This window comes from Myxine glutinosa, chromosome 3 (assembly GCF_964187855.1).
Source record: "Myxine glutinosa chromosome 3, kmMyxGlut1.1, whole genome shotgun sequence".
NCBI classification, from domain to species: Eukaryota; Metazoa; Chordata; class Myxini; order Myxiniformes; family Myxinidae; genus Myxine; species Myxine glutinosa.
In genome coordinates this window covers 37,968,594-37,995,988 of record NC_136263.1, presented here as the reverse complement: position 1 = coordinate 37,995,988, position 27,395 = coordinate 37,968,594, and the positions used below count along the sequence as shown (strand labels likewise).

The 27,395-nt window shown below is 43.9% G+C and overlaps 1 protein-coding gene across 3 annotated transcripts in view; it reads left to right on the top strand.

Annotated features, from left to right (window-relative positions):
• Positions 1-26,372, top strand: part of LOC137417138 (CMP-N-acetylneuraminate-beta-galactosamide-alpha-2,3-sialyltransferase 1) — a 213,464-nt gene extending 187,092 nt beyond the window's left edge. For all 3 annotated transcript variants that reach the window (XM_068102920.2, XM_078773902.1, XM_068102921.2), the window contains 2 exons: positions 8,180-8,299; positions 25,806-26,372. In XM_068102920.2, coding sequence (XP_067959021.2) covers positions 8,180-8,299; positions 25,806-25,976 — 291 coding nt within the window. In that variant the 3' untranslated portion in view covers positions 25,977-26,372. The remainder of the gene's footprint in view (positions 1-8,179; positions 8,300-25,805) is intronic.
• Positions 26,373-27,395: the final 1,023 nt, after the last annotated feature.

Genomic DNA, 27,395 nt, shown 5'->3' with positions numbered 1-27,395 from the left:
TTGTAGAGAACGATACCACCGATCAAAACTCATTTCATTCTCCCTCGCAAATTCAACAAATGTCTGCCCAGCCTGTCTTTTTAAGGTTCGGAACTTCTGCCGGTATGCTTCCGGAACTTGCTCATAGGCTGACAAGAGCCTTTTTAACAGCCTCATAATTCTCTGACTGATCCTCCGACAGAGCTGAATACACTTCCTGGGCTCTCCCAATGAACCCACTTTGTAGTAGCAGGGTCCAGTATTGTACGGGCCACTGAAGACGTTTTGCTATCTTTTCGAAAGACAGAAAAAACGTTTCCACCTCCCCCTCGTTAAACTTGGGAACAAGCCTAATGTTCCGAGCCACATCAAAGGAACTGGGGAGATCATTTTGACCCCCACCTGAATCGATGGAAACCGGTTGGGCGTGTCCCACCTGAATTTCTAATTTTCTTAACTCAAACTCTCTTTCCCTTTCTTCCTTTTCTCTTTCAAACTCTTTGCCATTCCTTGTCTTCTAACTTTAGTCTGAGCTGTCTTTCTTCTGATTCTATCCGGGCCAATTCCAAGGCTTCACTCCTGAATCTTACCCATGGTTCTAAACCCATGTGACTGACAATAGCCGAAACAATCTCCGCCTTTTTCATATGAGATGTCCATATGAGATGTCCCTGCCAACATCACCGCTTTGCACAAAAAAGGTGCAAAAACAGATCCTAGCAACTACAGACCAATCAGCCTTCTCTCAATTATCAGTAAAGTCATGGAATCCATCATTGCTTCAGATATGAAATCTTTCCTCTTCTCCAATGGCTTGATCTCTGATCATCAATTTGGTTTCAGACCTGGTCACTCTACTCTGGACATGCTGCTTCTGATTTCTCAGCAATGGATGGAGGTCCTCAATGCCAAACAGGAAATTCGAGCTGTCTCCCTTGACATATCACGTGCCTTCGATACGGTCTGGCACCCCGCCCTGCTCACCAAACTCTCCTCTGTTGGTATCCATGGAAATCACCACGCATGGCTGGCGGACTTCCTCTCTAGTCGTAGTCAACGTGTGGCGCTGAATGGGTTTCTCTCATCTCCTCTTCCTGTTCAGGCTGGAGTTCCCCAAGGCAGTGTTCTGAGCCCTGTGCTTTTTCTGGTCTTCATCAATGATCTCCCCGACTCTCTTGAAAATCCTCTCTATCTCTTTGCTGATGACTCTACTCTGTCGCTCCATTCTTCATCCTTCAGATCGACAGTCTGCAGCCTCCTCACTCTCTGCAGACCTGGACAAAATCACAGACTGGGCAAACAAGTGGAACATGTCTTTCAATCCTGACAAATCTCACACTCTTACAATGTCTCTCCGAAAAGACCGACTGGACAACCCTCCCATCTACTTTCTGAATAATCCTCTCCAAGAAGTTCTGTCACTCAAACTTTTGGGTCTCACTATCTGCCATGATCTTTCCTGGGAAAACCACATTTCAAATCTGGCCTCCAAAGCCAGTCGCCGACTGGGCATCCTCCATCATGCGAAGTCCTTCCTTGGCACACCTGAGCTCCTCACCACATACAAGGCTTTCATCCGCAGCTCAATGGAATACTGCTCTCCCCTCTGGGCTGGTGCTCCTGCCTCACACCTAGCTCGTCTTCACGCTGTTGAAAGCAAAGCATTCAGAATCATCGGAATCTCCCGCGATGAAGCTAACTCCAAGGGCCTTTCACTCACTCACCGCAGGCAGGTTGGTGGTCTTTCCGTCTTCTACCGACTCCTCTCTGGCCTTGCCCCCCCAGCTCTCTCTGGGCTCCGTCCCGCAAATATTCCTACAGGTCGCACAAGATCTGCCTGCAACCCTCTTATGGTTAAACTGCCAAAATCAAGACTCTCTGCTCACCTTCTCTCCTTCATTCCTCTTTTCTCCCGCCTCTGGAACAAACTCCCTCACTCTCTTCAATCCCACTCCACCCTCCAGGTCTTTAAAACAGCTGTTCACCACCATCTCTTATCTTCCCCCATCCAAAACCTTGATCTTTTCTATCCCCGATAATTTCACCCCAATTCCACTTTTTGAAATACCAACTTCTGACCTGGAGTCCTTGGTGTCCTTGTGTTTTATACTTCTCCCACCCCCCACCCCTTCCCACGCCTCCTCCCCCCAAGCCCTCTCCCTCCCACACATCTCCCTGCTCTCAAATGTTGTGTGCTCTCAAGTGTTTGTGTGCTTCCCATTCTCTTGTCTTCCGCTCCCTCTTTTTATATATTTTGTTTGTCTGTTTGATTTGTTTGTGAAGTAAATGTCAGCTCTTTCACGAGCCTCGATTCAGTATCCAAAAAAAAAAAAAAAAAAAAAAAAAAAAACTAACGCCAAGATGATCAGCTACAGCTCGTAACTCTACCTTACGTAACAGTTCTACATCTTGCACCGATTGCCCCTTCTCCACAAATTCCTTCACTTCAAAATCGATCTCCTCAGCCATGGTGTACAACAACAACAACAACAACAACAACAACATGCATTTTAAGGCCATTTTCCCTGCTAGAGCGGGGGTTAGCCTTGCGGTCCCCATGACAATCTTCTCCATTTTGCCCTATTTTCTGCATCTCTCATTGTTAACCCCCTTGCCCGCATTTCTTCTTCCACCATCTTTAGCCAAGTCTTTCTCAGTCTTCCCCGTCCTCTACTTCTTTCTACATCAATTTCCATCACTCTTCTCAACCAGTCACTTTCATCCTTCCTCAACACATGACCAAACCATCTCAGCCTGTTCCTCTTCACAGCATCAATCACAGGCAATATTCCCATCATCTTTCGCAATTCATCATTTGTCTTCCTCTCTCTCAACGATACTCCGCACATCCATCGAACCATTCGCATTTCCACCCTTTCCAGCCTTCGTTGCTGCTCTACGTTCATTACCCATGTCTCGCTCCCATAAATCATAACACTTCTCACACATGCAGCATACACCTTTCCCTTCAGCTTCAGCGACACTCTCCTCCTCATCAGCACGCCACTCAGTTCCCGAAACGTCTTCCATGCACATCTCACTCGAGCAACCGTTGCCGAGTCTGATCCACCTTCTCCATTCAGCATGTCTCCGAGGTAGCAAAATGTTTTCACACCTTCCAGCTTCATGCCGTCTCCAAGATCCAACTCAACATTTCCTCCATCTGCAGCTCCCTCTGTGCACACCTTACATTTGAATGTAGCTGCCACACTGGTAAATGACCCTCTCAGACCACTACATTTTTGATGAACCCACTCAGCGCACATTGTACTTTGAATGGAGTTCACTCCGACACCCTTCCTGCACACAGCACACGGCCACTTCCCAGTTCTTTCCACCTCACCACATGCTTTTCCACTTGCCATCACCTTCGTCTTTCCGATATTCACCTTCAGACCTTTTGTCTCCATACATTCCTTCCACTTGTTCATCTTTTCCTTCAGTCCATCCATACTTTGCGCAATCAACACCAGATCATCTGCATACAACAACTCCCACGGTAAACCCTCCTTTACGTTCTGAGCCAGCACCTCCATCACAGCTACAAATAGTAGTGGACTTAGTACCGACCCCTGATGCACTCCCACCTTCACCTCAAACTCACCACTGTTCCCGTCCTTCGTCCTTACACCTGTGCTGCGCTCTTTTGTACATTGCCATCACTACTCTGATCAACCATTCCTCCACTCCTAACTTCCTCAATGCCCATGTCAATACTTTGCGTGGAACCCTATCGAATGCTTTCTACAGATCAACAAACCCAAAAAACAACTTCTTCCTCTTCTCCATGTACTTCTCCTGCAACTGCCTCACAATGAAAAGCGCATCTGTCGTTCCTCTTCCTGGCATAAATCCAAACTGCATTTCATCGATCTTCACTTTCTTCCTTATCCTCCTCTCCAACACCCTTTCCAATACCTTCATTCCATGCTCCAATAACTTTATCGCTCGGTACGAGCCACACTCCAGAGGGTCACCTTTCCCCTTGTATAGAGGGATGAGGGTACTCAGTTCCCAATCCACTGGAATGCAGCCTTCTTTCACCACCAGATTACAGATCTCTGTCATTCTCTTCACACCCCAACTTCCTGCTACCTTCAACATATCTCCCACAACTCCAGTCAGCCCTCCGCTTTTCCACTCTTCATTGCTTTTATCGCTTCCTCAACTTCCTTCTCAGTTATCTTCTCTGCCGGTCCTAAAACTGGGTTACTCTCTATGTTGCCATCCCACTCATTCTCTGTATTCAACAGCATTTCCACATATCTTTTCCATCTTCCTTTAATTCCATCTGGGTCGACAACGATTTGTCCCACTTCATCCTTCAAGCAACTCACCCCCATCACATCACACCTCTCTTTCGCTATGTGCTTTGCAATCCTGAATACTGCTTTTTGACCCTCTTCCGAATCCAAGCGTTCTCCGAACATTTTCCTACATGCCTCCTGCGCCTTTGCTACCTCTTTCTTTGCAGCCTTCCTGGCTGCCTTATAACTTTCATGCTCTGCTGTTTCTGCTCCCGTACCCTTCGCCTCCTGCCACTCCTTGAACATCTTCCTCTTCTCGTCAATCCTCTTTCCAACTTCATCATCCCACCACCATGTTTCCGAGTGCCTCGGTGGTCCTTTTGTCCATCCACAAACCTCACCAACGGCTCCCAACAGACTAGCTTTCATTGACATCCAACCACTTTCAAGCTCAACCACTTCATCCTCTACCCTACTCAGCCTCTCTTTTAATGCCTCCCTTACTGTCACCTCTTTCAACCTCCACACCTTCATTCTTGGTTGGTACTTCACCCGCCGAGCTCTCCTCGCACCTTTCACCCTTATGTCGCAGACAACCAAGTGGTGCTGTGAAACAGCCTCCTCCCCCGGGATCACCTTTGTGTCCCGGAGGTGCCCCCTATCTCGCCTACGCACCATCAGGTAGTCAACGGTTGTCGTCGACCCACCTGACGTGTATGTAACAAGCTTATTATCCTCTTTCTGGACCTGAGTATTACAAATCAACAAATCAGCTCCATCAGCAAACTCCAAAATCCTTTCACCTTCTCCATTTCTCACACCATATCCGTAACCCCCATGAACTCCCTCAAAACCATCCATACTCCATCCCACATGTCCATTCAGGTCTCCTCCCACCACAACAACTTCCTAATCTTTCACGTTTTCCATCAGCTTCTCTATCGCACACCAGAACTTGTCCTTCTCTTCATTGCTTCGACCAACCTGCGGAGCATATCCCGAGATGACGTTCACAAAGAGCTTTCCAATCATCATTTTCACCATCATCAACCTATCACTCACTCTAGTCACACTCACCACACTGTCTACAAACTCCTCAGAAAACAGGACACCAACACCATTCACGCCCTCCGGGCACCCCTGCCACACAAACTTGTATTTCTGTCCCTGCCTACCCTTCACCATTCTCACACCACTTCCCTTCCATCTCGTCTCTTGCACACAACATATGTCCACTCTTCTTCTGACCAATACTTCCACCACTTCTCCTGATCTCCCTGTCATTGTCCCTACATTCCATGTCCCAAACCTCAGAAACTGATCTTCACTTCAGGCTGCACCCTGCCAATATGTAGTTGTAATTGTCATGGTTATCTTTTTGAGGCAATGTTTTTATGGCCGGATGCCCTTCCTGACGCCAACCCTCTTAGTCGTCTCTTACGACACGCAGGTATACGGTGTACCTATTCTGACCAGGGTACACACTGGGAAACGTTTAAAACACGGAAATTCTGGGGGGGGGGGGGGGCGTCAGCATCACGGCTGCAGTTTAAACATATTCCAACAATATCCAAACAGAACCATGAAAACCATGAAAAACAATCTGGGAAAAGTCTCCAAGCGAGAACGTGGATTTGAGAAGGAAGGAGCAGAGGCGGAAGAGAAACGAGATACAGGGGGCGGGGCACAAGCCGAGACGAGGAGGAGAGCGAACAAGCACGTGTCCGGGAGGAGAGAAAGAATCAATATAGAATTCTTTGTCTCGGGAGGTGAGGTGAGGGGGAGAAAATAAAATAAAAGAAACAAGCAATACAGCGAAGGAAATAACCCAAACCGACAAAACACCGAAGGGGTGAGGGAAGCCCCAAGTTACCAGGCCGCGCACGAGGTACGACCCAGAAAACGATTAATGACACACAAGTTTGTACGAATTACAAACCAATACCAACCAGAAACACACAACACGTACACAGCAAAATAACCAGTGGAAATTTGACAAAGACAAGAATGGGAAAACACTTAAACTTCGATGCCGTGGAGAGCTCGAAGTACGCTTCACTCACCCGAGGAACCGGAAACCTGGTGTACGACATGGTGTACAACTGTAGTAAATATAGAAGTATCAGCACCGTAAACAAAAGTCAAATTATCTGCCAATGAGAAAACTTACTACTGCGAAAAAAAACCAAAAATCCAAGACAGGTATCATGTAATCCAGCTCCCGGATGTGCCCCCAATTTGTTACGGCCTGAAGCACACCAAGCCAAGCCTTCAAACACACTGTCTTTATTTATGGATTATCACACGAAAATCTCTTCCCACACATAAAACCAAGAAGGGAGGAAAAAGGGAAAAACCCAAATAGGCAGGTCCAAGAGTAGGCCGGTCCAAGAGTAGGCCGGTCCAAGAGTAGGCCTGTCCAATAGTAGGCCGGTCCAAGAGTAGGCCGGTCCAAGAGTAGGCCGGTCCAAGAGTAGGCCGGTCCAAGAGTAGGCCGGTCCAAGAGTAGGCCGGTCCAAGAGTAGGCCGGTCCAAGAGTAGGCCGGTCCAAGAGTAGGCCCCAGGGCAGGCCCAGTAGTAGGCCCCACGGCAGGCCCAACAGTAGGCCCCAAGGCAGGCTCAGCATGAGAGGGTAGGAGTAGACAAGTCCATGAGTAGGCCCCAAGGCAGGCCCAACAGTAGGCCCCAAGGCAGGTCCAGCATGAGAGGGTAGGAGTAGGCAAGTCCATGAGTAGGCCCCAAGGCAGGCCCAACAGTAGGCCCCAAGGCAGGCCCAGCACGAGAGGGTAGGAGTAGGTAAGTCCACGAGTAGGCCCCAAGGCAGGCCCCAGTGGTAGGCAGCCAGAGTTCGATCAACGTCACCCTTCAGGTGGAGAGATTGCAGCTGGACACTCCACAACCCCCGAAAAAGCACACTGCCATAAGCCCTCCTCCAAAATGGCCACTCACTCCTCTGCATCACCTTCCTGGCCACTCCCCTGCCCCACAGCCAATCATAGGCTTTATACACATGGACCAAACCACTTGGTCTAACTCACAGGGGGGTGTGGGGGAAGGAAGAGAGAAAAAGGTCACAAACCGTAACAATATATATATATATTTATATAATGGGACGGCTTGATAGATGACACGTCCACAGCCACAAATAGCCAACGATAGGGATCCTCTGTGTATGAGGGCAGCCCCAACGTTTACAAGAGCTGTGACCACAATTGAAAGATCAGTTGGGGTAGCAGCTGTAGATGGAAATTGCCCTTTGCAGAGGCAGCATCCTGCTCCTCATCACCATCCTCCAGCACTGTGGCAGAAAAGGCTTTTGAAACACCAACCTGCACAGGCCAGACTGGACCCACAACGAGCTCATGCCTTGCCCTAAGTCGTTGCTCATTCCCCATTGTTTTGCGAGTTCTGGTATTTATTGTTGACTGTAGTTGGGTTAAGTTTTAGTCATTCATCTCCGAGTCATTTATCTATCCATAAGTTTGCATGCCCCATCATCCCTATCTTTCCCACCTCTTGCCTCCCGTATGTTCTGCCAAGTTCAGACATAGAACGGAGCTTTCCTTGTTTGTCATGGTAAAGAACAGTTAGTTGAACGCAGTGTGAATTTGGTGAGCTCGGCGATCTTCAGGAGAAGCAAAAGCTACTGGCTCAACCGGTGACGTTACTCAGACCCGTCGACATGACAGTATATTTCCTACTGGATGGTGGGTGATATGCATCATCTTGTTGCAGGATAGCAACAGGGACCTTTTGCTTTTGAGAAAGGCACCCTCTACTTTGTGAGAAAAACTAATTATCTGCATGATGCAAGCTGGGGGAGGGGAGCGAGGGAGCTTTGATCTTGTTTGTTTTTTTCACTGTCAACATATTTTTCATCATTATGGAGAAGTCCACTTTGATTGAGCATGCATGACTAGACTTTTTTGAAAGTTTAACGGATGTCTCTGCAGGTGATTGTCTACAATCCAGCATTCATGCACTACGTACACAACAACTGGGGAAACAAAAAGGGCCACTACCCTTCCACAGGTCTTTTCGCTATCATTTCTGTTCTGCACTCCTGTGACAAGGTGTGTGCCCCATCATTTTTACATAAATGATATTGCATAGTATGTAATGATACTTCATCATACACATGGATAGCATGGATCATAAACCAAATAATAGGGGCAATACCCCTGGGCGCTCACCTGGTAGAATGTATCACTATGTTTTAAACCAATTTCAATGGTTGCTAGGAGACAGGGCAGCATGTAGAATCATACTAACGTAATTATAAGACTTTAAACAAAAATATACAGTATATTTTGGAGGATAACCTCTTGCCCCCTTCCCCCCCCCCCCCCCCCCTTTCTGCTCATTGACCGTCTTCGACCCGATTTCTCTAATGCCGTAAACAAACTTTGGTGCATCACGGGTAATGAAGGTTGTGGTCAAGTTTTATCGAAATAGTGTGTGTAGTTTTGAAGGAGAAAGCAAATACATATTATGGGAGGCAACCACTTCATCCCCGTAGACATCCATTTTTTAAATGTTGTGAACACACTTTGGTACACCACAGGTGATGAAGGTTGCAGTCAAGTTTCATCAAAGTTGTGTGTTTAGTTTCAGAGGAGAGAGCAAATACATACTGTCATGTGGTTCCCTCAATTAATACTGAAAGAACCACAGAAGGCAATCAAGCGTTACTTTGAGGCATTCAGTTCAATAGCGGATTGTACTATATACGCGCGGGGGGAAGAAAGAAGAAGAAGAAGCTGGAAAGCCTTACCTGGTCGATCCCGCCGGCAGTTCCCGAAGCTGCAAAAATAACTCAAGCAAAAAACGGACTTAGAATGTACAGGGAAAATAATGAAAAGATTTATTCAAACGGAACTCGATAACAAGAAAGGCATGCCAATAAACTAAAACCTAAATGTAGCACTCCCTCACCAGACTTAAAACACAGACACAGGAAGAAGATAACTTGAAAATAATGGTGTGTGGTTTTATTTAGTGCACTTAGCTCAAATGAGCTGAAGTATCCTGTCAGGAACAGTGTCGGCCCCAAACTCACCGTCTGGACGCGGCTCCGTGCTTGGCGGGAATAAGGCCGCAGTCTACTCGCTCGCTGCTCGGCCTCACCGAGCGCCTCGCTCACCCCAGCCTCGTGGTGTCCCAGTCGAGCCGCCCTCGGTCACGCATCGTTCCTGCCTGGCAAAACTCTCAAAATCTCCTGGTGGTGTCTCTAAACTCTTCGTCTGTCCACCAAAGTCCAAAGGCAAGAGAATATAGAGGAACGCAAGGGAAGTCCAGGGCAAGCAGAAGGTCCAGAGCAAGAGAGAGAAAATGTCCGTCAGAGGGTTCTTTTATCGATGGAGTCGTGACGTCATCAGTCCTTTCCACCAACCCCTGCAGGCCACCGCCACATTTTCCAGCCCTCCACCAACCAGCGGCCCACCCGCCTCCGCCATCCTCGGCGATACCCGGCTAACCGGCATGCCGCCTCCCCCTCAGCCCCCCCCCCACCCCTTCACCAATCAGAGGGCCGCCTCCTGCCTTGCCCTCCGGCTGTCAACTTCCCCCCAATGATGTCCTTCTGGGCGTGGCTCCCGGCCTGCCTGTGCGATGTGTGTACAACCAGGTGGGGTTGTTAGCCCTGGTCTTGATGTCTGTCTTCCGGTTAGTTATTATTTCTTAATTGTTTAATTAGTGTACTAATGGGCCTTTCTCACTAGCGTCTATGTGCAGTGCCATAAGGGACAACGGGATGATCACAAGGTTTTACGAGCCGGGGAATTAACATAATCCCAACGATAATTAGCACAAGGGTCATCCTTGTATGACCACAGAGCTACACTTACGTGGACAAACCACCTAAACAAACTTATTACATGTGGGGTTCCCTATCACGATAAGCACACTACCTATACAGATCTACTTGACTCTATATATCACTCTATCCCACCGACATAACAATACATACTTTGGGGGGAAACACCCTCCCCCCCCTAGACCTCCCACGTTGACCCCCCTCCCACCCCCCATAGACCCCTCCAGACATCGATTTTCTTCATGCCGTGAACAAACGTTGGTGCATTATGGGTGATGAATGGAATGTTGATGTCAAGTTTCATCGGAAATAGATGTGCAGTTTCTGAGAAGAAAGCCAATACCGATTTTGGGGGTGCAACTCCCCTATAAATCCCTTTAGGCTCTGATTTTTTAAATGCCGTGAACAAACTTTGGTACATCACGGGTGATGAAGGTTGTGGTCAAGTTTCATCGAAATCGTGTGTAATAAATATAAATTGTGCCAAGTTTTTTCACAATCCCATCAGCAGTTTCTTTTTTTTTTCTTTTTTTTTTTCTTTTTTGAATACTGAATCGAGGCTCGTGAAAGAGCTAACATTTACTTCACAAACAAATCGACCAGACAAACAAAATACACAAAAAGAGGGAGCGGAAGACAAGATGGGGAGAAAAGGGGAAGCACACAAACACACAGACAAACACAGACAAAACACAAACACACAGACAAACACAGACAAACACAGACAAACACTTCTTTGAAGAAGTTGCAAGTATTTACAGACTGACTGACTGACAGACATGGAATGCACCCTCTTGCAAATGTTCTTGGCCAAGGATATCAAGTGCAAACTCATTGACTATATAAAATATATGTCCCAGAGGAGATGTCCAGACAGCAGATTTAAAATGCCTCAACTCTGTGTTTGCCTCAAAATCTTGTGTCCCAAACCCATCTCTCTCTGTTCCCACCTTTCCCAGTCGAACCCAACTGCTGGACTCTGTGTCCTTCTCTCCTGACAAGGTGGAGGAGTTTTTGTCTAACCTCGACTCTGATTCTGCAACTGGACCAGACGGCATCAACCCACGGGTCCTAAAATCCTGCTCTGCCGCTCTATCTCACCCTCTCTCTGTTCTTTTCGCCCTATCTTTTGCTCAAGGTCATCTGCCAGCATCCTGGAAATCAGCAAACATTACCGCTTTACACAAAAAAGGTGCAAAAACAGATCCTTGCAACTACAGACCAATCAGCCTTCTCCCAATTATCAGCAAAGTCATGGAATCCATCATTGCTTCGGATATGAAATCTTTCCTCTTCTCCAATGGCTTGATCTCTGATCATCAATTTGGTTTCAGACCAGGTCACTCTACTCTGGACATGCTGCTTCTGCTGTCTCAACAATGGATGGAGGTCCTCAACGCCAAACAGGAAATCAGAGCTGTCTCCCTTGACATATCACGTGCCGTCGATACGGTCTGGCACCCAGCTCTGCTCACCAAACTCTCCTCCTATGGTATCCATGGAAATCTCCATGCATGGCTTGCGGACTTCCTCTCTGGTCGTAGTCAACGTGTGGCCCTGAATGGATTTCTCTCATCTCCCCTTCCTGTTCAGCCTGGAGTTCCCCAAGGCAGTGTTCTGGGCCCTGTGCTTTTTCTGGTCTTTATCAATGATCTCTCCGACTCTCTGGAAAATCCTCTCTATCTCTTTGCTGAGGACTCCACTCTCTGCCGCTCCATTCCTCTTCCCTCAGATCGGCAGTCTGCAGCCTCCTCACTCTCTGAAGACCTGGACAAAATCACAGACTGGTCAAACAAGTGGAACATGTCTTTCAATCCTGACAAATCTCACACTCTTACTATGTCTCTCCGAAAAGATCGACTGGACAACCCTCCCGTCTACTTTCTCAACAATCCTCTCCAAGAAGTTCTGTCGCTCAAGCTTTTGGGTCTCACTATCTGCCATGATCTTTCTTGGGAAAACCACATTTCCAAGCTGGCCCCCAAAGCCAGTCGCCGACTGGGCATCCTCCGTCGTGCGAAGTCCTTCCTAGACACACCTGAGCTCCTCACTACATACAAGGCTTTCATCCGCAGCTCAATGGAATACTGTTCTCCACTATGGGCCGGTGCTCCTGCCTCACACCTAGCTCGGCTTCACGCTGTTGAAACCAAAGCTTTCAGAATCATTGGAATCTCCCGTGATGAAGCTATCTCTGAGGGCCTTTCACTTACTCACCGCAGGCAGGTAGGTGGTCTTTCTGTCTTCTACCGACTCCTCTCCGGCCTTGCTCCCCCAGCTCTCTCTGTGCTCTGTCCCCCAAATATTCCTACAGGTCGCACAAGATCTGCCAGCAACCCTCTGATGGTTAAACTGCCGAAATCTCGGCTCTCTGCTCACCTTCACTCTTTCATTCCACTTTTCTCCCACCTCTGGAACAAACTCCCTTACTCCCTTCAATCCCACTCCTCCCTCCAGGTCTTTAAAACAGCTGTTCACCACCATCTCTTATCTTTCCCCATCCAAAATCTTGAACTTTTCTACCCCCACTAATTCACCCCAGATCCACCTTGTTTGAAATTCCAACTTCTTTCCTGGAAGTCCTGGCAGTGTCCAAATGTTTTATACCTCTCTCACCCCCCCCCCCCCCCCCTTCCCATGCCTCCCCCCCAAAGCCCTCACCCTCCCACAGATCTCTCATGTCTCCATGTCTCTCGGTCCCTGCTCTCAAATGTTGTGTTTGTGTCCTTCCTCCTCTCTCCCCATCTTGTCTACCGCTCCTGATGTTATATGTTTTATGTGTCGGTTTGACTTTCTGTGTGATTAATGTTCGCTCTTTCACGAGCCTCGATCTTGTATACAAAAACAAACAAAAAAAATCACAAATTAGATGGTATTCATAGAATACTTCCACCACACAGTCTTACAAATATGCAATCGCATGTATCTACACTTCTGAGACAGATGTCTACAAATTATACTTTAAAAAGTCTGCTATGGAGTATATTCACAAGCCTTTACAAAGTCGGTTTTGTTCTCCTTTGAGTATTTTCATAACTACCAAGCCTTTACAAAGTCGGTTTTGTTCTCCTTTGAGTATTTTCATAACTACCAAGGCTGATAGATGCCAACATCGATCGCTAAAGTATAAATCGGAAGATCGTTAAATGGGAAATTGAACTCTACTGCTTTTTTCACCAGCCAAGCAAGGCTGAGGCGATTACAATGATTCTAATTTTGCACGGTTTTCGATATACGCTCAATATGCGCTGTATCAAATGGACATGTAACATTTGGTAAAGTTTCAATTTTCGCCGTTGCATGGTTTTTGATGTATGCCCAATATGCGCTATATCAAATGGACATGTAACATGTGGTAAAGTTTCAATTTCCTCCGTTGCACGGTTTTTGATGTACGCCCAATATGCGCTATATCAAATGGACATGGAACATGTGGTAAAGTTTCAATTTCCTCTGTTGCACGGTTTTTGATGTACGCCCAATATGCGCTATATCAAATGGACATGTAACATGTGGTAAAGTTTTAATTTCCTGCGTTGCACGGTTTTCGATGTACGCTATATCAAATTAACATGTAACATGTGCTAAAGTTTCAATTTCCTCCGTTGCACGGTTTTCGATGTATGCTATATCAAATAGACATGTAACATGTGGTAAAGTTTCAATTTCCTCCGTTGCACGGTTTTCGATGTACGCCCAATATGCGCCACATCAAATGGACATGTAACATGTGGTAAATCTTAAATTTCCTCCGTTGAACAGTTTTCGATGTATGCTCAATATGCGCTATATCAAATGGACATGTAACATGTGGTAAAGTTTTAAGTTTCCTCCGTTGCACGGTTTTCGATGCACGCTATATCAAATTGACATGTAACATGTGCTAATGTTTCAATTTCCTCCGTTGCACGGTTTTCGATGTACGCTATATCAAATGGACATGTAACATGTGGTAAAGTTTCAATTTCCTCCGTTGCACGGTTTTCGATGTACGCCCAATATGCGCTATATCAAATGGACATGTAACATCTGGTAAATCTTAAATTTCTACCGTTGCACGGTTTTCGATATATGCTCAATATGCGCTATATCAAATGAACATGTAACATGTGGTAAAGTTTCAATTTTCTCCATTGAATGGTTTTCGATGTACGCTCAATATGCGCTATATCAAATGGACATGTAACATGTGGTAAAGTTTCAATTTCCGCCATTGAACCGTTTTTGATGTATGCTCTTAACAAAATGCAGATGCGTACGTACGATTGCTTAACCCTGCTTTTCACTTCAAATTCATTACCACGTGCTTGCAAAGATAGTAAACCCTAGGTCCCTCAAGGATAACGAGGGTGGTGCTAGTAATATTTGCCAGGTTCAGGTTGAAAAAAAATTGCTTATGTGCAAGAAATTAGATGTTGCTCTATTGAAGGAAACTTGTGTACTTACTATAATTCAGGTCAGGTCAGTCTCTCGACTGCCACTGGTAACATGTAACCCAGTGCTACCTGCCACCATGGTCGGGTAGTCGGCAACTAAACCGACTACCGTCACTGTCTTGCCAGTGGGGAGGGTGACTGTGTCAACCTGCATGACAAAAAAACAATACCTGTTAAAGGGTGGATGAGCTCCCTTCAGGAGCCAACGGCCATCCAAGTAAGGAGATGGTGTCTCCTAAAAAATATGTTTTTTTTAGGTAGTGGGTTATAGATAGCAACCGTCCAGGGTAGTACTACCTTTCTGACTTAGGAGCGTTAAAGTGGTGCATGGAACCATATCTTACACTCTCCTTGTCAGGATTGCTGAACTTTCTTTTGTCTCACTCAAACTATCGCTACCGGGCTAGCTTTAATCTCTCTTTCTTGCAAACAAACATCATGCACTTTTCCTCATAGACCTTTCATCATACACTTTTCATCATACACTTTTCATCATTCACTTTTCTACATACACTTTTCATCATATACTTTTCATCATAAACATAATTTATTCCCCATAAAGAGTTCTTTACAATGAGCCATGTCTCTATTTTTCTATTCAGCGCTTTCGGAGATATGGAGGTGCAAAGTTTTTCGGTTTTTCCAAGATGGCAACCGAACCACGTGACCTGTGACGTCATAATTATCATTAACGTTTTCTACAGGTGAAGTTGCACCTATGGTCAAAATTTCCTGTCAATCGGACCAACGGTTGCAGAGAAAATCATATTTATTCTGTGTGGACAAACAGACAGACAGACAAACAGACAAATGAATGAAAAATCACTCATAGAGCGACACTTGGCAAAACAGAACAAAGTAGAATGGCACCCAGTAGAACATCCTTTTGACCTCAAAAATAATTTGTGGTAGAATTCAGTGACCTGATATGCAAATCGTCTTCAAAGTTTAAGTTAATCGCATGAAAATTGTCAATTTTAGAAATTTGGCCTATGTTGACCTTTTGGCCGATGTTGACCTCAAAAATAGTGGGTGGTTGGTTTCAGTAAGCTGATATGAAAATCATTTTCACATTTCAAGCCAATTGGATGAAAATTGAGGATTTTATAAATTCGAAAAAAAGTGGTTGACCTTTGGCCTATGTTGACCTTTTTTCCCATGTTGATCTCAAAAATAGTTCGTGGTTGAATTCAGTTGGCTGATATGAAAATCCCATTGAAATTCCAAGTCAATCGGATGAAAATTGAGGATTTTAGAAATTTTAAATAGTTGTTGACCTTTGGTCTATGTTGACCTTTTTGCCTATGTTGACCTCAAAAATAGTTGGTGGTTGCTTTCAGTAAGCTGTTATGCAAATCCTATTCAAATTCCAAGTCAATCGGATGAAAATTGAGGATTTTAGAAATTTTTTAAAAAGTGGTTGACATTTGGCCTATGATGACCTTCTACCTTTTGATCTCAAAAATATATAGGATTTTGTCGTACCACGAACAATACCATTTGGTGAAGTTTCGTGAAGATCGGTTTAAAATTGTGACCTGTAGGCAAGTATAAGTGAGCGGACAGACAAACACACACACACACACACACACACACACACACACACACACACACACACACACAAACAAACACACAAACCGTAGTGATCAACATACTTGCAAAAAAAAAAAAAAAAAAATTGCCAAGTAATGAAAAATCACTCATAGCCGACACTTGGCAAAACAGAACAAAGTAGAATGGCATGCAGTAGAACATCCTTTTGACCTCAAAAAAAATTTGTGGTAGAATTCAGTGACCTGATATGCAAATCGTCTTCAACGTTTAAGTTAATCGGATGAAAATTGACAATTTTAGAAATTTGGCCTATGTTGACCTTTTGGCCGATGTTGACCTCAAAAATAGTTGGTAGTTGGTTTCAGTAAGCTGATATGAAAATCATTTTCACATTTCAAGCCAATTCGATGAAAATTGAGGATTTTAGAAATTCGAAAAAAAGTTGTTGACCTTTGGCCTATGTTGACCCTTTGGCCTACGCTGATCTCAAAAATAGTTGGTGGTTGAATTCAGTTAGCCGATATGAAAATCACATTCAAATTCAAAGTCAATCGGATGAAAATTGAGGATTTTAGAAATATGAAATTGTTGACCTTTGGCCTATGTTGACCTTTTGGCCTATGCTGATCTCAAAAATAGTTGGTGGTTGAATTCAGTTAGCCGATATGTAAATACTTTTCAAATTTCAAGTCAATTGGATGAAAATTGAGGATTTTAGAAATTTGAAAAAAGTGGTTGACCTTTGGCCTATGTTGACCTTTTGGCCTATGCTGATCTCAAAATAGTTGGTGGTTGAATTCAGTTAGCTGATGTGTAAATCCTCTTCAAATCTCAAGTCAATTGGATGAAAATTGAGGATTTTAGAAATTCAAAAAAAAGTGGTTGGCCTTTGGCCTATGCTGACCTTTTGGCCTATGCTGATCTCAAAAATAGTTGGTGGTTGAATTCAGTTAGCCGATATGTATATCCTATTCAACTTTCAAGTCAATCGGATGAAAATTGAGGATTTTAGAAATTTTATAAAAGTGGTTGAACTTTGGCCCATGTTTACCTTTTGACCTTTTCACCTCAAAAATATATAGGATTTTGTCGGACCACGAACTCTACCATTTGGTGAAGTTTCGTGAAGACGGTTTCAAATTGTGACCTGTAGGCAAGTATAAGTGAGCGGACAGACAAACACACACACACACAAACAAACACACAAACTGGAGCGATCAACATACTTGCAAAAAAAAAAAAAGTTTTGCCAAGTAATAAACGGACTCAAATGCAACACCCTCTCCTCTGGCGGGGGGAATAATTCACAGATGGGTGTCGCAAATTGTCGATGTCCTTGTGCATCGTGTGGAGCCTCCTCCACGTGGGAGAGGGTATGACAAGTCCCCACATTTGCAGTACAGTTTTCCTGTCCCCACGTTTTCCAGTCCAGTAAGGTGTTTTGAATTACAAACAGTTGGCATGTTTTTGCTTCATGCACGTAACACGGGTTAGGCATTCGGGTGCGTACGTCCGTACGTGTGGCAGACTTGTCTGCATTTTTTAACTTCATTTTCTCGGCAACCGTTGGTCCGATTGACACGAAATTTTACTTCAGGAGTGCCTCTGCCTGTTAGTCGGGTCAATGTAAGGTTTGACCCCCAAAAAAATTATAATAAAGGTTTTTTTGTTTTAGGTGTATCATTAGGTTGTACTAGACCCCTGAAAAAAAGTTTACCAAAATTTGACTCCGGGAAAGTGGTTAATTAGCATATTTTCAAAATGGCACCCCCCCCCAAATTTTCAATGTACAGGAAACTTTTTTATAATTCAAATTAGACCCTATAAATGTATTACAAATAGATAGAAACATGGTTGGTTTACATAATGAACACATCAGAAAACTTCTATGACGTCATTATGACGTCAATGATGACGACAATGAATAATACATGCATTTTTATCAACTTTTTTCAACAAATACACACTTTGTGAAAAAAAAATTTTGAAAATTTGATCTGCCTATACAATACAGTATTTTCTGAAAGGTCTGTGAATAATACATGGTTATTGGTAGTGACGTCATGACACCATGCAACCTAGGAACAAATCCCTGCATCACCGTATGACCATATGAAGGGAAATATCATGTCAGCTGGTTGTCCTTACAGAAATAGGCAATGAAATCAAACTCGTCCATAACACACTGAATGTCAGAAACCACTAAGAGCCTTTAAGTTATGATTGTCACATACCATTAGTCATCATCGTCACTGTCTTCTGTGTCATCTTGATCCATTGGACGAACGTTGTTTGGGTTTTCACAGGATTCAAGTTGGCATTCTCCACAAGCAGAGGTGCAAGGTTATCCTTTCGTTTGCTTGCATACGTGAAAATTGGCTGACCCTCCATTTTGTCTATGATTTGTCTCCCGACTTTCTGATAGTCGTCAACATTTACGCCATCCTGTGCAACCACTCCTGTGATGATGTTCCTCAATGTTGGATCAGCAGAGAATGGACTGCATGATTCGAGCTTTTCTTTGATTTTTGCAAGGTCGGCCTGATCTCTCTTCATCCTTGCTCCACTCATATCCTTATGTTGCACACTCGTTGAAAAGGCACGCTTGTTGAAGTCCCCCATCGCATGATTGTACTCAGAACAAACCGGTGATGATAACACCCACAAGGCTCGCTGCTCTTCACTCATCCCACTTCCCCGTGTCAAGCCACCGGTTGACTTTAGCGAGCGCATCAAGGTCTGCTCAATCACAAGGTCGGAACCCAGGCCAGCCCAGAATTTGTCTGAACGCCTGATTACATGGAATCCATCTTGAAATTTCCTGAATACAGCAGGATCCTTTGTTTCAAGGTTTTGCATGTTTTGCAAGTACAAGTGTGCTGATTTTAGGTAATTGTAGTGTCCTGTTGCAGCAAATATTGGCAAACATTCGGCAACAGCACTAAGATGTCTTTCCCATGAGCCCATTCGATCTGCCATCAAAAGCATTCTTGCACTTTTTACCATGTTCATGTAAGCAACCCAAAGCTTACTTGTCCTGGATTGGTCAGACAACTCAAGTTTCTTTTTGTCAAGTGTTTGCTGAAGTTTTGCGTTTTTCTCCGAGGTAGCTACTGTTTCTAATGTGGTCTTGCCTTCTAACAACGAGTTGTACATGTCCTCACACGTCTTCACTGAATTAGCGAACTCGGGATCGCTTTCCATCATTTCACAGACCAGCATTCCATTCAAGCATTTTTCAACCAAGAGATGGCCCCGCAATGCTCTCTGCACAGCTTTACCACCAATCATATGCTTTACTGCATTGTCACCATAAACAGTTTCGAGGCTGTCCGTCAGACCCGAACCTTGCATAAGTGTGCCAATAGCACCGAGCACGTTCATCAACGTATGGAAACTTCCTAACATCAACGTAATGTTCTTCAGGTGGCTCCACTCTGGTGAATTGTAGATTATTTCCGAGGCCTTAAAGAACAAGGGTTGGTCGAATGTCACGATTGGCGCAATCTTGTGTTTCGCTGCTAGGTCACAAATGAAACTAAGTGTGGAGAGTATGCAAGTTGGCTCACTTGGATACATGTCGATCATTGGTAGGAATGTGACAGATGATTTTCCAGGGTGGTCAGATACGCTATGAACTATGTTCATCATTCCCTGCCAGTTGGGTGTGTCCATGTGGAAACAGAATGAGAGCTCCCATAGAATGTCTACAACTGGGACAGGACAGTGAAGTTCTGGAAGTTTTTCAAACATAATGTTACGACGTGCAAATGTGGAGAAGCGATTAATCAATGATATCAACCCGTGACATTTCTTTCACATTCAATTTGGAAACGTTTTTCCTATTGACAACATGGGTTGTCACCTGTCCTGGTGTTGTTGCTGCCACCATTCCCATTCCATGGAAGGTTCCTTTTCCATCCAGAGTTATGATATTGTGGTCAACATTATCAGCAGCGAATAATACTGTACCAGATGATCCTTTCCCAAGTAACTCTGGTGCAACCACATCAGCAGCATTTTGCAAGAATCTCTGCACCTCCCCATAAGAAGAGCTAAACCCCATCACAGACAAGGTGTCAATGAGAAATCGTGACTTATAGACATGGTGTAGCTGAGTAGCAAGTCCTATTTGAAGTGGCACTACAAGTGCCCGCGGGCGAACACCTTGTATTATTGACTGCCCGATAGCAGCAACTTTTTCATCTTTATCTGTCCCCACAAACAGTTTATTCAACATGGTACGCAGTGAAATCGGCAAGTAATCTAATGTAGTGTCTAGTTTGAGGCTCTGCGAAGAAGGATATCGATCAGTGACTGATGGGATTTCAGTCTTGATATCGCACATTGATGATATCAGATATCAGATATCGAAGAATGATATCAGAACATTACCAAGATAATGATTTCAAACACCTACTTTAACCGTTCCTAAAAGGGTCTTGTCAATTTCTTCTAGTCCTCTACTTATCAAACAATGCGGTTGCAATAAAGGTACCTGAACATCATTTTTTACCTGTTTACTAGCCCAGAGTGCTTAATGTTGTGCAGGAAAAAGCTTACCATTTTTTGTTCTTTTTTTGACTGATTTCTGAAAAACATCATGTCCATGAGTACCCTTAGAAATTTCATGGCCACAGAAGAGGCAGTCCTTTTTAGGGTCATATGGCCCTAAGCTAATACGGCGGCTCTTCTTCTTTACAGGTGATGATGATTCAGAAGAACGTTTTAAAGCCTGTTTGATTGCTTTTTCATTTGTCCACGAGGATCGACATTTCTTGTGTACTCGTTGGTTTGGTCTTGCGACAACATCATCACAACCCCTTTCTTGGCTTGATTTGTTGATTTTTTCAACACCCTTCCTTGAAAGTTTGGAAACATCAGTGTCCTTGGCGTCTTCCAAACTCGCTTTGCAAATTGGGCAGACGTCTTCGTCAAGCTCTCCGTTATCCATTTTCAAATCCTGAAACAAAAAATATTTATTTAAGTCTTGGTAGTAAGGAAAAACAGTAATGATTCATGATATCATATGACGTAATTGAGACAGCAACGTCATTATGACGTCACAATGACGTCATATAAATTTTCTGATGTGTTCATTAGGTAAAGCAACCATGTTTCTATCTATTTGTAATACATTTATAGGGTCTAAATTGAACAAGAAATTTTTTTTCTGTACATTGAAAATTTTGGGGGTGCCATTTTGAAAATATGCTAATTAACCACTTTCCCGGAGTCAAATTTTGGTAAACTTTTTTTCAGGGGTCTAGTACAACCTAATGATACACCTAAAACAAAAAAACCTTTATTATAATTTTTTTTGGGGTTAGGCCCTTATTTTTCATATATTGACCCGTCTATGTTGAATTTTTATTAATAATTGTGATGTCATGGGTCACGTGGTGCCATCTTGGAAAAACGTTACACCTCTATATCTCCCAAACCGCTCAATGGAAAAAATTGAAACATGGCTCATTGTCAAGTATTCCCCATAAGGAATAAGATATGTTGACGATGATGTCATAATTCGACAGGGACAACGCTTAGTCTGATCAGTTTGAAATTTATTGAGCGTGAGCTATGCAACAATTATGTTAGAGAATATAAATTTATAATGTCATCGCCCACGTGGTCTGGCAGCCATATTGGATCAAAGGAAAAAAACGTACAAAAACAAGAGTTGGCTCACACCAAGTTGACTGCACAAGGTAAGTATTCTATGAATGCCATCTAGTTTTTAAAAAAAAATTCGGGGGCGATTGAGGGAGATATCCCTTAAAAGCTGTCAATTGCCTATACACCACCCAAATAAAGGTATGTGTCATAAGAACGTGTTGCATGCTTAGAACAAGGTTGCCCTTCGGGTGGGTACTCTGCTCGTAATGTTAATAGCACAGCTTTAGTCTTTGTAAGGAACAGATTTTTTTTTTTTTTTTTTTTAATTGTACACTGAATCGAGGCTCGTGAAAGAGCTAACATTTACTTCACAAACAAATCAACCAAACAAACAAAATATATAAAAAGAGGGAGCGGAAGACAAGATGGGGAGAGAAGGGGAAGCGCACAAACACAACATTTGAGAGCAGGGAGATGTGTGGAAGGGAGAGGGCTTGGGGGGAGGAGGCGTGAGAAGGGGGGGGGGGGGAGGGAGAAGTATAAAACACAAGGACACCAAGGACTTCCAGGACAGAAGTTGGTATTTCAAAAAAGTGGAATAAGGGGTGAAATTAGTGGGGGTAGAAAAGATCAAGGTTTTGGATGGGGTAAGATAAGAGATGGTGGTGAACAGCTGTTTTAAAGACCTGGAGGGTGGAGTGGGATTGAAGAGAGTGAGGGAGTTTGTTCCAGAGGCGGGAGAAAAGAGGAATGAAGGAGTGAAGGTGAGCAGAGAGTCTTGATTTTGGTCTATCATACCGGAGGAGGGAGTAACCTGGGAGAGATACCAAGGAATCAGAGACATCATGAGGGAGGAAAGTTTCTGTTAAGCAGATCACGTCTGGTTTGTCAGAAGCAACCTGTATGCAGAGATCAGACAAGTTTGAGCGAAGGCCCCGGATGTTTGAGGTCCATACTGTTAAGGAAGAGGAAGGGGGAGCATCGGATACAGAACAGGGGGGGGGGGGGGGAGCGGTAGGGTAAGATGTGGAAGAGGAGGAAGAGGTAGGGAGAGCTGTTGAAGGTGTGTCAGAGATTACAGAATAGCTTGGAGAAAGGGAAGAATGGGGCGGACAAAAGGTTTGATGGTGATTGGGTGAGGCGCAGTGAGGTGTTATTTGACGAGGGGGAAGAGTGAGGCAGACGTTTGAGGGAGATGCAGGTGAAAGTTGGAAGGGGGAAGAAGCGGGGAGGATGCTTTGAGGAGGAGGGGTGAGAGGGGAGTGTTGGAGGGGAGGAGCGAGGGAGAGTCTCGGAGGGAGGGGTGTGGGGGGAGATTTGAAAGGAGTGGGTGATTGGGAAGATTTGGAGGGGAGGGGCAAGGGGGAAGATTTGAAAGAGATGGGTGATGGGGATGATTTGGAGGGGAGGGGCAAGGGGGTAGATTTAGAGGGGAGGGGTGATGGGGAAGTTTTGGAGGGAAGGGGTGATGGGGAAGATTTGGAGGGGAGGGGCAAGGGGGAAGATTTGAAAGGGATGGGTGATGGGGAAGATTTGGAGGGGAGGGGCAAGGGGGAAAATTTGAAAGAGATGGGTGATGGGGAAGATTTGGAGGGGAGGGGCAAAGGGGTAGATTTGGAGGGGAGGGGTGATGGGGAAGATTTGGAGGGAAGGGGTAATGGGGAAGTTTTGGAGGGAAGGGGTGATGGGGAAGATTTGGAGGGAAGGGGTGATGGGGAAGATTTGGAGGGAAGGGGTGATGGGGAAGTTTTGAAGGGAAGGGGTGATGGGGAAGATTTGGAGGGAAGGGGTGATGGGGAAGCTTTGGAGGGAAGGGGTGATGGGGAAGTTTTGGAGGGAAGGGGTGATGGGGAAGATTTGGAGGGGAGGGGTGATGGGGAAGATTTGGAGGGGAGGGGTGAGATTGGATTTTGAAAAGTGTACGATTAATGGGAAACGAACATTTATTGCAAAACGAGTTTCTTGAGACATTCGAGTCAAAAATACGTTTGAGGACGCTGAAGGATGGGTGGAGTGCTGGAGAGTTTAGGGAATGAATGAAAGATGCACTATAAGAGATGGAATTTTTTTTGGAATGAATAAATTTGGTGAGCAAGTCGAAAGCATCTTTTTCTAGAAGAAGAAGAAGAAAAAGGTGTTATAGAATATGACAGAATACAGTTCTTCAGGGGACAGATTAGACATTTTTTAACAACGTGATCATGTGATCACAACAACGTGGTCGAAGAACGAACGAACAAATAAGAACAACGAATAAACGAATAAGAACAGAGAAGGAAATATTTTTTTGGTTTTTTTTTTTTGAGGAGATTTTAAAACAAGGAGGTATGGGGTGAAAAGACCGGGAAAACCAGAGACCAGAAAGTAATTGCAGCGTGATCGAAGAACCGCTGAGACAAGAACAAAGCCTCAAGCCAAGGTCGGACACGGTAGCCTACTACACTAGGCCTCAGAATACGCGATACGAAAGACCGACGATTCTGTACACAGGTATGAAAAACCAACACCAAGAATACTATTGAAGACACCCCAATAGGTACATACACCGAGAGAAAGATACAGTTTCGACAAAAACACAATTGTGAAAAGTTACTTAACTTCGAAAGCGTGCCGCATGGACAGCTTTGAAGAGACGAGACCTCCCAACAGATTTCTATTTTGGAAACGTCCTCATCTTCACATAGTATTGCCTTCCTACTTCTTCCAGGGTTTATACCCCATCATGAGATTGATAAAGGGTACCTTGCATCTCAGGAGCAAAATTATGTTCCAACAATTCTAATGATGAAAACAACTCCTAATCTTAACCCCACACTATTTCCTTTCTCCCAACGTTTATCTGCATGTAAGTGATAGTGTGGCACCAAAGGTATTCTTTCCTTCATTAGATATAACTACCTATCAGTAGCTCATTTCAACCAGTGCATCTACATTGGTGGTGATTTTATTTGTGTGCTTGACACACTCTTAAACTAAACAGACCATCCATTAAATAAATGATCTCAAATTTGTTCGATTTATGGCTTAATCAATACAGATCGGCTTCAATACTCTACTGAGATTCAATGCACATGCTGCCATTGTACAAATGGTCTGTTATCACTTGCAAGGCTTGACAGTTTATTTTAATTATCCCCATGTAAAAAAAAAAAACCGGGAGGAATATTGAATTCGGCTCCATCTGTCGCGCTATCTCCTCCTAAACGGTTGTGCAGAAATTCACCAAGCTTGCTAGTTATGATCAGCAGATGGCAAGAAGGCGCAAGAGCAGGATCATTTTTCGCCCCGCCCCCTGAGTCCCTGAGGTAGGGTAAAAAGGTCAAATACCAAAAAATGCAATTGCAGGTACATTTTTAAACATTTGTTCAATTAAACTTCGTATATGCAATCAATAATGGGGGACGCATGAAATATGTAATGTTTTCTTTTTTGGATGTGAACCCCCCGCTCATGTTCCAGAGGGAGGGAACTTTTGGTTACAGTGGTCAAAACAGAAGACTTTAAACTCAAAATTTGATATTGGTTCATTCCTAGTGGGAATTTTTGCTTATTCAACTTTACTTTAGGTGGGAATCGTGGGGATTTGTGATGGTGCACTATTTGTGATGGGCTTTGCTCTAGTTCTCCATTTAGAAACGGCGTAGTATATTGTAACTGTTATTAACCCCCATTGGACTTAGTCCAAAATGGGGGCTTATGGATTTGGTCTCATCTGTGTATCAGAAACTTGAAAAAAGTTCTCGAAACTCGAAAGTCCCTGTTTCGAAACAAGGTCTTGAAACTTGGAAAGTTTCCACAGGAATATCTTAATAATGCTGGTCGTTAATATTTTGAAGGTTTTCATGACACTTCTGAGTTCTGACATCCCCACACTTCTTTTTCAAAATACTGGATCTGTCTCTGACATCAATAAATGCAATAATTCTTTCAGATATCTTTTTTTTGCCTCATTTATGTTTTGCCAACAACAATCTCATTTTGCCTACAACTATTTTGCTTATTACTCTTTGCTAACAAGAAAGTTGGCTTTCCATTTGTATTTAATGTTTTACTTCCACGAAATGTACGAAAGCAAAATGTTTAAAGGAAAAAAAAGAAGAAAAAAATGTTTATTCATTCAGTCTAACTTTGCCCCTTTCATTTTGGTCTGACCTGCAGGTAGATGTGTTTGGATTTGGCCAGAACAGTCATGGAGCATGGCCACATTACTGGGACAAAAGGTACAAGGAAAAGAAGGGACAGGGATATGTGCACAATGCTGGCAATGAAAGGGAAATGCTTGAGAGGCTGAAGGACAACGGAATTATTCGTATGTTCGGGAAAACATGAGAGCAGGACATAAAGAGGTTGCCATTTCAGATGTTGAATGACATATGATTGACTCTTCTACTTGTGATGACAACTGTGATGCTAATCACACTGATGTGATGCCAAGATGCAAATGCTAATCGAGTCTGGTACCTTAACATTTAAACATTCTAATAGGTTTGATTTATTAACTTACAGTTCATCTAACATTAAATGCTTTGTAAGAGTTTTACAGAAGCAGTGTCTCGGGGTTTTCTTTCTCATATCTAACGGTAATTCATTAAAAAAATTCATACCTGGAATCTGTATATAATATCGAAAATATCCCAAGAGATGCACGATATTTTGGTACATGCAGTTTTTCATTTGACCTTTTGTCTGGTATTATATGTTGTATTAAAGGGCAATATTGAACAATTGAATGTGGAACTGTGTTATTTATCAAATCATACATAAAGCTACAAACACACAGGCTATGCAATTGAAACACATTCAACAAATTCAATTCTTTAAAGACCTAGAGGAAGGAGTGGGATTGAAGAGTGCGGGAGTTTGTTCTAGAGGAGGGAAAAAAGAGGAATGAAGGAGTGAAGGTGAGCAGAGAGTCTTGATTTTGGCAGTTTCACCAGAAGAGGGTTGCAGGCAGATCTTGTGCGTCCTGCAGGAATATTTGGGGGACAGAGCACAGACGGATCAGGGGGAGCTAGGCCGGAGAGGAGTCGGTAGAAGACAGAAAGACCACCAACCTGCCTGCGGTGAGAGAGTGAAAAGACCTCAGAATCAGCTTCATCCTGGGAGATTCCAATGATTCTGAATGCTTTGGTTTCTACAGTGTGAGGCCGAGCTAGGTGTAAGGCAGGAGCACCAGCCCAGAGGAGAGAGCAGAACTCCATTAAGCTGTGGATGAAAGTATCACAGATTGGGATGGAGAAAGACAGTAGATGATGTTTGAAGCCCTGGAGGAAACACTGATTGAACCATTTCCAGAAGGCAGTTACGATATAAGCAGGGTGTTTGAAAAGTAACAATGTACTGAACGAAATACTTATGTTCCATGTTTGTTAATCTTAAAATTAAAAGGTATGCTTGTTTAATTGCAGGTATCATTGACTCGCTTGAGTGATAAACCCACCCGCTGAGAACTGATGGGTATCAATAAATACTTTTCTCTTTTTTTTTCTTTTCTGTTTTCTAAATGTGTGTGTGTGTCTGTATGTGTGTGTCGTTGATTGTTATCTCCATAATTTGGGTTTTAGAAGGTGGAACGGAGTCCTCCCAGGACTCAAAGTATCCACTTCCGTTTCGTTGAAGGATTCATCGGCTAAGTTGTGAAGTTTTCTTGTTATAAAAGTTTTGTTCCAAGGGCTCTTTTCAGGATCATCACGGAACCCCGTACAGCCTTCAACTCTAGTTTGTTTGTGGTAATGTTCTCAGGGATGG